General features: G+C 46.3%; 1 protein-coding gene across 2 annotated transcripts in view; it reads right to left on the reverse strand.

Moving 5' to 3' along the window:
* Positions 1-13,330, reverse strand: part of ZNF423 (zinc finger protein 423) — a 185,765-nt gene that overhangs the window by 172,114 nt on the left and 321 nt on the right. For both annotated transcript variants that reach the window (XM_088530865.1, XM_088530864.1), the window contains exon 2: positions 12,684-12,927. In XM_088530865.1, the coding sequence (XP_088386991.1) occupies positions 12,684-12,723 (40 nt within the window). In that variant the 5' untranslated portion in view covers positions 12,724-12,927. The remainder of the gene's footprint in view (positions 1-12,683; positions 12,928-13,330) is intronic.

A 13,330-nucleotide genomic window follows, 5' to 3' on the forward strand; every position in this document is an offset into this window, starting at 1 on the left:
TGCTTTTGGCTAAAGCCATTCCAGACTATTAGAGGCTCCTTCCATGCCTGTTTGCCACGAAACTCCTGGAACAGACGTGGTATCACTGCTCTCTGCCAAGCTCGGCTGAAACCAGCTAAGACTCAACACTAAAGGGCACACACAGACTAGGATGAGTCTGTAAAACCTTGTTTCTATTGGAAACCACGCAGAAATCCTGCCTACAACTCACTAGTTATTGGCTGCATGTGGCAACGTAACTAGGGACCAAGACCAGTGACACGTCCAAGCCAGGCTACGCTCTGCAATTCACAGCATCTTTTGACCCTCCTTATGACCATGCATTGGTCCAAGACACTTTTCATGCTCTTTGAACCACTCTCCAAAATGCAGGTTATAGAAATGGCATCCAGAGGGCCTCCGGAAAGGGAGTCTAGCTCCAGGCTATGGAGAGCCCAAGGAGGGTCAGCTGAGAAACCAAGGTAAAAGGCAAGTGTGCAACAAGAGTAATAGCTACAAGAGGGATGAAATTCTTCTCCCCATTTGAGGCAGTCTCACCTCCCCTGGTTCACCCGTTTATGGGCACACAAGGCCTAGGCTACCAGCACAAAGTGGAGTTTGAGCTTCATGGACTACAAATACGGTCTCAGGCACCACACTGCAATGTGCATTGTCCTTAAATTGGAAGATGGCATTTGCAGACTGCCAGTGTCTGGCACTGCCCACTGAAAGCCCTTCTCACTGTAAGGACTCAAGGGATAAAGAGGGTTAGAAGAACTAAAACCAGCCTTTCTCCCCTGCAGTGACAAGGGCTGTGGCTAAAGGAGCAAAAAGGAGCAGAGCAATTGTAGAATTTCTCTTTTTAAGGACAAAAATCATGCTGACACATCAGAAACACTTGTAGTGCTTTTAGCCTGTGGGAAGGAGGTTCTTCCCAGGCACTGCCAGGGCCACCCAGCACGTCCCACTCCAGGGCTCACGTTCACGACGGGCAGGACAGTGCCCGGACGAAGGCAGGCAGCGCCAATGCCATCTCCTTGGACCCGAGCTGGACTAGGTGCCTTTCCAGCACCTAAGGGCCACAGAGCCTCAGAGACCTGGCCACTCATTTACTTTATTCTAGAGATTGGAACAGAAAGCGATTTTAAGGTTTCTATATGCCTTCAAATAATACTCTCATTGATGCAGTTACCAGCCATAAATAAGAAGTCTGTAATTCCTAAAGCACAATAGTTTTTGTTTTGTTTTTTTTTTTCCAGAAGGGTGGAAGTGAGGAAAGAATGCAAAAAATCAAAACAAACGGGTATATTTCTTATGGGATCTCAACTACAGATGAAATGCAAAGCAAGTCTCACTCTCCCCAGAGGGTCTTTTTTCAAGAGGGAGAATAATAATAATGTAGTAATAATAAGCACTTATATAGCGCTTTACATTTTCAAAGCGCTGTGCAAACATCAACTAATGGGACACGGAAGAATAAGTAGTGTCTAAAATGAGTTTATGTACTGCATTATATTTTTCTTCAAAGTGGTTGGGACTGTTTTTAAAACTAAATCCCCCCACATATTGACACTCGTGAAAATGGATTTTTTTTTTAAGAGCAACAAAAACATTTTTGTATTAGTTATACTCCACAACCTGCATATTTCTAAATTCCAGCTCTAAGGAAATTATTTATATCATTCCATGAACACAAAATGTATTTTGCTTCTTAAGAATATTGTGTGTGGTAATTAAGTCTTCAAAGTGGTGCATAAAGACAATTATAAATATATGTCAGTGTTTTCTAAAAAATAAAAATTAAAAAAGTCAGACGTAAGACAAAAGATAGACCAAGGCAACATTTTAAGAGACACAGGGGACGCAGAATCAGTTCTCTATACATCTACCTTGTGGACTGCCAGACCAGACAAGCGGTGCCTTCCCTGCACAAGGACAAGGCCTCCTGCTGCAAAACAAGAGCCGCTTTCTAGTATTTCTTCCTGCTTCTGTTCTAGAAACCTAATTTTCTAGAGCAGGGAGGACAAAGCAACCAACGAAAACAAAAATCATGACCTGAACCAAAATAGCAGCATTTTGCTTCACCTTCACCTCTCCGGGATCTCAGAGCAGTTAAAAGATGCACGTTCGCCTCCAAAGGACAAACGTTACACCCTCTTTGCCTACAACTGCGACAGAAAAAGGAAACAAAAGAGAAATTTTAGGGGACACATGAATACAGTGCCAAGATCTGGCAGAGTAACCAAGACACGAGAGGAGCAAACTACTTCCAATTCTTTGCTAACAGCCTGTAAGATCTTTGCTAACAGCCTGTAAGATCTTAGTGTTTTGCAAATTTTCCATTCTTTATGAGTTACAGTTTGCTCTGTAGTAACACCTAGTGCTTCTGCCTTGAGCCAGAGCCCGTTGCGCTAAGACCACACAAACACAGAACTAAAACGCTGCGCAAGACTGAGGTGATTAAGGAATATTTCTTTCTGATATTCTCAAGCTAGGAGTGAAATGCAAGTCAAAAAATACATGCTGAATATATCTACCTTTAGGCATGCGCTTAACTGTAAGTATATGAGTAATCCCAACGGTTTCAGTTTTGGGGATTTTAATAGTTGTATGGTTTTCATAACTACAGGAAAAACCCTTTCCAACAAACTGCCAGTGTGACTCCCTGTTGTACTACACCACAATTACTGGAACATATTTGGTATTTCTCAAGAGGTTCAGATAATGAAGAATCCTCCAAATTTTCTATTAGCCCAAACTTAGGAATTCTGCATCAGGGAGTTAACAGCAGAGCAGACAATATATGTGAGGTACTGCAAAAAAGAGCAAGACACAGAGACAGACAGAGGGAGGGGGAAATATTTGTAAAATTGAAAGCGATTTTTTAAAATAAGGCTGTTATAGAGCCCAGACTGCAGCCCAAGCAATACTATTGCAGAAGCACACTAAGTTATTTAAATAACTTACCCTCCCTTATTTCTTTCTATGAGTGACGTTTCAATGTTTCTTTATATTTTTCCACCACAGTATTTTGCCAAATCCAAACATGATTAATAACAAATAGGAAAATCAAATCCATGTTTCATTATTTGATACGTTATCTGTTCAACACTAAACCACAAGCTTCTAGAAAGAAAAAAAAAATCAGTAATGTCAGTAATGACAATTCCAAGGGAGTCTTGAAAAAGCAAGGTAAGGTGCCCTATCGAGTTTGCTTTGGGGTTTTGGATTTGTGTTTTTTTTTTTTTCTTACCGGCAAACAGCCAATTTTTTATTTTCTTTGACTAAAAATAAGCAAGCAGGCAAAAAAAAAAAAAAAAAAAAAAAAAGATAGTCCTTACCCAGCAGGGGAAGCCATCTGAATTTGCCACACCAGACCCTCTGAAATGGCCTCCACAGCAGCACAGGCCGCCGAGGCCCACTGCCCGCCACAGAGACCATGCAAAGCAGCAAAGAGAAGCGCCGTGGAGCCCGGACACTTGCTCCGACAGGGATTGGGTTGTTCCTTGGACACCTGGGCATGGGTTGCGAGTGGCTCTGCTGGGGGACGCGCTCTCACGGCACTGCGGAGCAAAACCAGGATGGGGAGCGAGGAGTGAAGCCAGCGGAGAAGGGCCTACACGGAGGCGCTCCCGTGCCACTCGAGAAGCCCGTGTCTTTGCTGCGCACCACCCAAACTGCCTACAACCACACGTCACCATGGAATCGGCTCGGCCTTGTGCCAGCCTGGAGATCATCAGCAGCCTCAGTTCCCACCTCAGGGCAAACGTTCACTTCGATGCTTGGAGAAGACACTTGTGTTTATAATCCGGGACATCTGCATCCCCGGTCACTTGGACACACTGTGGAAAAGGCAGCGATGAGTGCAGCTAGGAAAGAGAACAACCTCCAAAATGAAGTATGTGCAGCTTATACCAAATTCATTAAAGATGACTCTAAGCAGATTTTTCCAATAGTGAGTGAACCATGGCTCACAAGCTATGGGAGATACCACTTTCTCCTGCTGTCTTTTGCTAGCCTGGGTTTTTCACCGTACCTTCCGGTCAGATTCAGGAACCGTTTTTAAGCCACTGAACCAATGCAGACGTGCCACAAGCAGCTATGAAATGTTTCTGGGACGGCTGTGCAGGGGGGATGCAAAAACCTCATTTGCAATTTGGCATCTCAAGGAGGACAGAGTGGTTCAACAGCAGGTGACAAATTAAAAGCTCATTTTTCTGTGCGTTGTCTTTGGAGCCATATTTTGAATACAGACCCACTGGCAAGGAGCAAAAATCATAGCTGAGATTAGAAAAATACAACGTTGGTCTTTGGATTAATCCATAGTGCGCGTGCAGCCCCTGCCCCAGGGCTCCATGCGTGTCCCCGCACAGCCCCACAGCTGAACAGGGGCTGGATCACTTCGGTTTCCAGGCTGGTTATTTATTTCTTAGGCTGCCCTGGGATTTGCCCCAGGTCTCTGGAGAAGCAGCTTGGGCAGAGGCCAGGGAGCAGCCTGCACAAGGAGCCCGGAGCTCCCATGCTGCTCCTCACCCCCCAAGTGCTCCTCTAGCCCTAGGCTGAGATAAAGCAAGGAGGAGAAGGAAAAATGAAAGGAAAAAAAAGAAGAAAGAAAACAACAACAACAAGAACCCAGGAGCTTCTATTAGTGTTTATTTAAGAATAAATAAATAATTTTAAAAAATAGAACTGGTCTGTTGAAGGGGTTATCAAGCAGAAAAGATAAATTAGGACCCTTGCAATTCCTAACAATGGACTTCATGCACGAGCGCTGGTTGAGATTCAGGGCAAGAGCTAACAGACATTCCCAGTTTCATTTTAAAATGGCTCATAACACACTGCACTATACTCCTAGGTGATGCTCAGCATCATGCTGAAAGTGCTTCTTTATATTAAAGAAAATCGTGTCACGGTAACTTCCTCACCCAGAGTTGACTGCAGCCCTCTGCACAAAGTACCAATTCTAAAAACACACTGTTTCGCCATACAAATCTAGCACAAAACAAATAACATGCAATTCACACACACAGCCCTCCTCCTCTCCTTCTCCATCCCAGCATTTTCAACACTCCGCCACATCCCACATGCCCTCTGGGGGAACAGTCTGGTCAGTAAAAGCAAAGAAATTATGAAGGGCAAGGCATGCCATTTTCCTAGAAATAAAGGAGGCCATGAGCAAATTATCTGACTGAAATGCTTCCCCAGCATCCAGCAATAAATAATACAGAAGCGTGGCATCGCTATGCACACCAGCAAAGCTTCACTTGTCTGAGTAATCTAATGAAACGAGGGGAATCTGAGTAGGAGCTTGAGTAAGTAAATTAAAGTAAAACTGCATTTATCTGTCGAGCAAAATATCAAGTCGGAAGGTGGCTGTTTTTCCAGGACTGAAAAAAGGCTTGTGCATGAGAAAAACTTCCCTGCTTTTTGCAGCCTTATCAAAAGGTCTGATAAAAGATGCTGATGATTCCCCTAGACCTCCTCTTCCATCTCTTCCACACACATCATTTGTAGCCCATATTTCTGTGCTTTTACATGAAAGTGTTGAAAACTTTTCCTTGAGAGCCTCCCCTCTGCCCAGCCGAGGCCCACAAGTCCTCCCAGCACCAATGCTGCCACCATCACAAAATAATCGAGACGTCTAGAAGTCATGGCTGGAATCACAGTTGCTCTCAGATTTCTCTCTACTAGCCATAAACCAGCTCTAAACTAGAGCCAACACTCCTCCAGATGGGAAAACAGCTACACTGTCTATTAAGAGCAGAAAATGTGTCTCGTTTAGCTGCTTTACATTTCTAGTATCCTTTCTGTCCACCTTGGCCATATCTCCTCCTGCAGTTGCACAGGCTTTCCAGATAAGTTTCTTCTGTCAATCTTGAAACTAAACATTAAAGGTAATATAGACACAGCTCTGCACAAACCAACACTCATGCCACATGTCGTCTCTAACTCTCAGGCACCTTCCACACTCGGAAGTGAGGAACAGAGCGCCCAGTTTCTCCTCCATCTTCCTCCAAGGCCACCCAACCACCACGCGCCTCCTCCGTCTCCTTTTACTGTTCCAACACAGGGAGGGAGGATGGAAAGACACCAGCTCGCGTTCAACAGCCCCTAGGTCCTTCCACAGACCCCAGGCATGCAGGGTCCTGGCACCGCGCAGGGCGGCCAGCGGCTCCCTCAGTGCCGCTGCTGCCTCAACGTGCTGCGCTCGGGGTCCTACGCCAAGGCTGGCAGCTCCCTTCAACGTGACCCCGGCCAACACTGGTTCGCTTTATTTACTTCAGATGAACAGGATAGAGAAACCTCATGACGGGCCAGGTAATAACATTTCAAAAATAATTCATGCCCAGGTAACAAAAGGGCAGGTTTCAATTACACAAAAAGATGAAACGTTGACTTAATACATCCAAGGGGGAAAAAGGAAAAAAAATAATTGCACTGCATATGATTAACTAGTGGCATTTACGAGCGCTGCAGATTGGTCTTTCCGTTGCCTAATCCGCGGGTGGACAGGGGAAGGCTTCCCTCCTGAGCCAGCACACGCAGCGCATTGAAGCCGCGGTGCCTGCGCCACGAGCATCCCCAGACCACCCGTGGCCCCACAGACCCGCCGCGGCCCTACAGGCACCTGGCCCGCACCGCGGAGATGCAGGGCTCAGATGTTGGTCACCTTCTCGCTCCAGGAGGAGCAGCAACCAGCTTTTCTGTGTTCACTGATGGACACCGAGGAAGAACACGTGCAAGTCTAGCTCAGGGTGCTGAAAGGACGTTGAATAAACGTATGGCCTATAGGCACCTCCGAGCTGCTCACCCGACCGAAGCACACGCTGAACTCTGCTAATGCCCGTGCACGTTACTCAGCACCACGCCTGCCACTAACACCCAGCAGAAGTCGTCTGGGGGACACTTCACCCTGCAAGTGACCGCTGCTCACGAACACAGCAGCCATCCTCCCGCGGAGGCCGCGGGGCGTCCTCATGGAGAGGAGGCTGGTGGAGCCGCTCGTAGGGGGCAGTTCAGTTACTGAGGGCAGTTAATAAACTTTTGGTTAAGAGAATATTTTAATACATGAAGAAATTTGTTGTCTTTTACCAACGGCAGGTTGAGCCAAAAGACTAGGAGATTCCTTAAAAAAGAAAAAAGAAACAAACAAACAAACTCTCCCCCCCCCCCCCCAAAAAAAAAAGCCCATGGATGTTTTGCATTTTTCTGAAGTTGTGACATAGCAAAACTTAGAGTCTCCAAATTACAAGTGAGGATATAAATGGACTAGCTCTGCAAAAATAACAGAGTAAACCAAGAGCACTTCTATCAAGGCAGAAGTGAGCACTAATCCTACAGCCCCACTAGGTATTACCATTCCCAGAGACAGCAGGCGAGCCGGGTTTTTAGCATGTTTACTACTCCAATTGATCATTGGGTGCCACTGCAAGCACTTTGCTTAGTTAATTTAAGCAAGTTGAAACCACTTCCACAGGTTTTACATAAAAGTTAAATTGGCACCAAGCAATAGCTCTGAAGCAAGCCAAAGCCCACTCTATGATAAGACAATTTGTGTTTGCGCAAGCTTAATGCATCTACAAAACATCATTTTTAAATCCAATTCAGAGGATGGCATGAACATCTGCTTTCACTTCAAGACATTAATTTTCAATTATTGAAGAAAAACAAAATAAATCCTGACAAATTACTGGTAACTGTGGAATCTTTTGTTACTCTATTAGGTTATAATAGTAATTTAGAAATCCTACAATTAACGTCCTAACAAGAGCTCTCTGATTATTTTTTTGCATGTGTCATCTGAAGCAATTCAGCAGTGAATGATGTTCTTTAACTTGCACTGATTTGACACAAATATTTCTGAAGAAGAAAAAAAAGAAGTGTTTTCTGAGAGATACTATTGCTACTCCCCATCTTCTTCATCAGTGACAGCAGATGCAACTGCACTAAAAACATGAGATTTCTCGTATCTTCCCACTTGCATTTAAGCCATTTGCATTACCTTTTCTACCGTTTCAGTTTTTGGCCGCATTTATTAGTTAAGTGCCCTAGGACCAATGGGAACAGACCACAATTAAAAGGTGTTTGCACACAGGCATGAGTTTCAATCAGCAAAACCAGTTAAATACCACACAGATCCTGTCCAGGAAAGCAGACTGGAGGGAGAGAAGGGGAGGAAAATGGGACTCCTGAAGTCCATGGGAGAACGTTGTTGGGCTCGTAGCAAAACACACACGCACAAAAATGAAAACCAGCAGGCTAATCCCTAAAGGCAAGGCTGGGTTTTCTGCATGGACACGAACGTTCGCGCAGCGCCAGCCCCACGGCGAAGCACCAACATCTCCAATTACTCCAAATCCCCCAAAAGCTACACTTGATAAAGAACAATCACGACTGTAATCTTATCTGATATGAGTTTTATCAATTTTAGCTGCTGCTTTCACTGTATCAATAAAATTCCACCGAAAGTTGAATGAACTGTAAAATTAAAGGATAATCGCACAAGTCTCTTGTATTTGGCAATTATGATTATACTTGTCAAAATTTAATTTGTGGAATGTACTGTTCCAGTACCTTCAGGTTCTTCTCTATCAACTGGGAAAAAAAAGAAAATTATATCTTTAAGACAAGTATGAAAGACATTGTTACTTCCACAGTCAACTCTGTAACTGAGCTCCGACATTGTATAATTGACTTTGCAAGCAGAACAACAGCAATATAACAAAGAAAATGTCAGTGTTTTCACAGCGCTAATCTATAGCACTAGGAGGGCCTCCTGCTGTCAGCCAGAGCTGACAATACAATAGCTTTCAAAGGGATATTACCATCACGCTTTTATTCTTGACATCAATCAAGACAAAGAGAATCCTTTTCACAAGACATTAAAAATCAAACCGTTGTATGAGCAGATAGGTAAAACAGCATTCCTTTAAAGAAGATCATTCATAGCAATCAGCTAATTGGAACCTAGCAAATGGTTGAAGTATTTTTATTTACTTTGCAGATAACGAAATAGAGAACAACCTTTCCTTTCCTCCACCCCCCCTTTTTTTTTTCCTTTTTTTTTTGTTGACTGACACAAATGAGGCACGTAGGGTGTGAATCAAAAAGTTTCTATCAGCATTTTTTGCCAACGAAAAGCAAAAAAATGACAGCAATTCTGCAACTTCAAGTAGGATAACAAATCTAGAGTTAATTAGTGCATTCTTTTGCAAAACAGTTTGATTACTGAGTTGCATGTTTATGCACAAAATGCCCTTGCAATCTGACAGCAATTTGCAGAACTGTCAAAATCAGCAGCCAAAGTGCATCTGACGCTTAAAACACTGTGCCAACAGGAGCCCAGTCCCCACAATTTGCATTCAAGTAATTCTCCAATTAAAATTACATAGGACTTTAAACCTATGGCTCTGTTACCAGGACCTCAACATTTCCCATGCTCTCTTTCATGTACAATTGGTTCCAAAACATGCCTTGGTTGTACTGGGATAAGCTGCACTTCTATATGGGTCTCAACTGAGGTCCCTTCACACCATCTTCCACAGACCCCATAGCAAACTTGTAGCAAACCAAAGCTGATAGCACAGAACAAACTTTTAAAGGTGTTTACATTGACGCTACGGCAGATCCCTCGTGTGCTTTGATGTTCACTGCCGTAATTATGGGTCTGGGCTTCAAGACCATGTGATTTTAAGAACATTAGTGATGTGCAGCTCTGCAGATAACTGTAAAAGCCTTCAACAAATCAAGTTCCTGACAGCAGTACAAAAGATGATTCTGCACCAAGGAAAAATTACAGTCATGGTTTTCAGTTATGATGTGAAGGAAAGCTTCAGGATAGACAAATGTTTTAAACCACAGCTGCTAACACTACATTACCACTGAATCATTCATTTTTTAAGCTAACAAAGACTCAGAATTCCTTCGTCCTGGCTGATCTCAGAAAAGCTCCATTCAAACCAAGAACATCTCCCCAGCCATGTCCACAAAGGCCGGATTTCTTTAAGCTTGCGCAACCCAACTACCACTTACAACAAGTCCACAGACTGTCCTGCAAATCACAGCCCGAAGCGAGGGAAAATTGCCCCGCTGTTGGTGTAGTTACAGCCAGAGCAACGAGTACAACTTCCTGTCTTTCTGTCAGCCTGAACCAGAGCCCTGCTAACACAAAATACAGGTCTACGGGACCTTAAGGCTCACGGGCTCCCAGTTTTGTCCTACAACCCCTTAATTTCAAAGTGTGCACCTCAGAGTTGTCATCACTTGGAGCTTCTGTCCATGCCTTCTGATCCAAGGAGGGCACTGCTCCCAGCTAAGGAAGGGCGCTTCGCCCGCAGAGCAGCTCCCGGCGGCTCTGCTTCAGGAACGCAGCATCTTCCGCAACGGGGAAGGAGGCCCGAGTCATTGACAGGGGTTAATAAATACAAAAGCTGCTATACAGAGTGAAGTAAACATACAGAAGAGAAAACCACTAAATTATTTGGAGACCTAAATGCTGCACACACATCCACGTAATTTACGCTTATTTTCTTCTCAGTTGAATTGGGAAACCTGTGACCTCAGAGTGCCTTTATTTATTACATCTCAATTATTTCCATGGAAACGTGTACTGTGGCAATCTACTGGGTTGCCAGCTCCCTAGACCACAAAACCTATATGATGGACTTTTTAAAAGCAGAAGATGTGAATGAATGTAAGAAAAGGAAGAAACGTGATATCCCCCACACATGTACATGAGTTGTCTCCTATTATCAAAATTTTCACCCAGATTCTGCTCATTTTTTCTGGCTGCCTGTTAGGCAGCTAATGCTAAGGGGAGTCATTTACAGACAGGTCATGCTGAGGCTGAAAACACTTTTTTTTCCCTACCTAAAGGCTATAGAAATATTTAGAATCTTTAAAAAACAGGTTTTACCAACCTAATATTTGCGAAGATATTTGTGCATTACGCAGAGAATATTTCTCAGTTATGATTTGTAAGTTATCCGATTCAATGCATTAAAATACCTTTGCAAATAGTGATCTGTTCTGTATTAGAATTAGGGTCAAATTTTCATTACAAATTATCAGTATCTTGCTACAGATATTGCCACTGAGAAAGCAATGAAGGAGGAAACAAGTGACTAAAGACATACAATTTATCATATGGCAAAGTGTTCATTAATTGAGTTTCTAAAGCAAATACGCTTTTTTCACTAACATAAAACTATTTCCTGAGTACAAAACATGGTCCTTAGCCACAGAAGAAAAAAAATTAAAGCTCTGGGTGCTGGTCTGTTCAGCGCAATCCCCTTGTCTGAGGGCACTGATGACCCGAGGCCTCTGTGGCTCTTCTCAAACTGCGACCCTTTTCGTTTCAAACGACATAATCCAGAACACCCGCTAGAAATGGTTCCAGCTCTGCCCTTCCCGGCTCGCGGGCTGCAACGCTTCGCACAGCGATTCCTGGAGCAGCTCCCTCCAAAGGGCCGGTCCTCGGGCGCGGGGTTCGCAGCGCCGGCCCCGCAGCTCAGCGTGCCGCTCGCCTGCGAGGAAACCCTCGGGATGCCTCGCGGGGGAAGGGACTACTTTGCAGAAACTTCATAAACCTTTGGAGCAAGTATTACTTACGCTGTGACCTATTAAATAAAGGGTATTTCAATATAACAACGTGAAAAGGCCTGGGATGGGGTTCGGCTCCTTTCTTTTGCTGCTGATTAACAAATGCTAATTCCATCCATCCGCAAGTAACTTAATAATGGATGCTCTCGAGTTCTTGCTCCATCACAAGCATCAAAAGTTATGATCCTTTTGTGCTGCCACAACAAAGCCCCCAGCCCTCAGAGTTTGAGGCTCAGGCTTTGTACGCAAGACAATAAAACGTTAACTAAGCCCCACGCTGCCCTCCTAACGGCAAGGGGAGGGGACGGGGCCCCGGAGCGCTGCCTCCGCGCAGGCCGACGCGGGAATCCTGCCGGCAGCGGGAGGGGGGCGAGCCCCGCGGCACGGCACATGGCCGCGCAGGGCCTGCCCGCGGCCGCTGCCTTCTCAGGGAGAAAAACACCCATCTCGAGCAGCCACTTGCAGCGAGGGGGTGTCATCCCCGGCAGCCTGTGCGTAAGTTTGTCTGTGAAGTTTAAGGTTTAGCCCGCGCTAACGCTCCCCTTCCTAAACTCAGCCGCTGCTGCCGCTTCAGAGTCTCAGCTTTTGGTTCACTAAAGTTTGCAACCTGCGGGTGCTCCTTGCCGAGCAAACTGACTCTAGTTCTCTTTTCTTTCATCACCGCGTGCGCCTTGGACAGGCGGAGGAGAGTGATGAAATGAGACGGATCAGCAGCAACAGAGACACATGGATGTCAGGCAGCAGCCAAGAGGCCGCTTGCCCCTATCCCACCTTACTAACCCACACTGGAGCAGGAGGCTCCTGCTTCCCGCTCCCTTGAGCGGCCGGGCTGCAGCGCCCAGAGCGGGCGTCGCGACACGTGTCGCGAGTGGGGCTGACATCACGGCCTGCATGTGACATCAGAGGCGCCGGGAGCTGCCGGGTGCGCACGGCCGCAGCGGTGCCGCACCGTCGAGCGGCCCGTGGAGCCCAAGATGGACGCACCGGGACAGGCTCCGCTCGCCGCCGGGCATGGGGGGATTTGCAATCCCCGCGCGCGGCCCTCATTGGACACGCGCAGCTCCCGCTGCCAGCGCGGGGCAGTGGCCCGGGGTCGCTCTCACCTTTCACCGAGCGGGGCTTGGCTTGCTTCCTCCTTGACATGTCCTCGCCGTTGTCCTCCTCCTCGCCGCTCCGTCCTGCTCGGCCCCCGTGCCCGCCCGGAACTTCGCGCCACGCAGCCCGGCGAGGCGAAGTGGTGGCGGCAGCAGCAGCAGCGGGATCGATTATTTGATTTCTCACTTCTTTGCCTGTTGCAATGCGGCAAGTTCAACTCCTCTTTCCAAACCCCTCGGGCACCCAGGGGTTCTCCCCCAGGAAAGAAAAAAAAAAAGAAAAGGAAAAAAAGAAGAAGAAAAAGAGAGACCTCAGGCGCAACAGTTGCAGTTTCTGCCCTCTTTGTTCCCCCCGAGCCGCCGGCCCCGCGCCGAGCCGCCCCCCCGCAGCCGCCCCGCGCCCCCGCCGCCTTTTTGTTCTCTGCAAAGTTTGCAGCGCCCTGCGGCTCCCGGGCCGGGACCGAGTTTCACAATAATAATAATAATAATAAATTTTAAAAAAAAATCAAAAATGGGGGGCAGCGCGGAGCTGCCGGGGCTCCCCGCGCTCGGGGCGGGGGAGGAGACCCGCTGCCTGCGAGCACAACAACAAGCGGCGACCTCGCTGCGGCTCCTCCAAACGCGGCCCCGCGGCTCCTGCGCTGCCCCCCGCGCTG

This window comes from Tinamus guttatus, unplaced genomic scaffold (assembly GCF_059628265.1).
Source record: "Tinamus guttatus ecotype Peru unplaced genomic scaffold, ASM5962826v1 Tinamus_guttatus_pri_ptg000389l, whole genome shotgun sequence".
Taxonomy (NCBI): Eukaryota; Metazoa; Chordata; class Aves; order Tinamiformes; family Tinamidae; genus Tinamus; species Tinamus guttatus.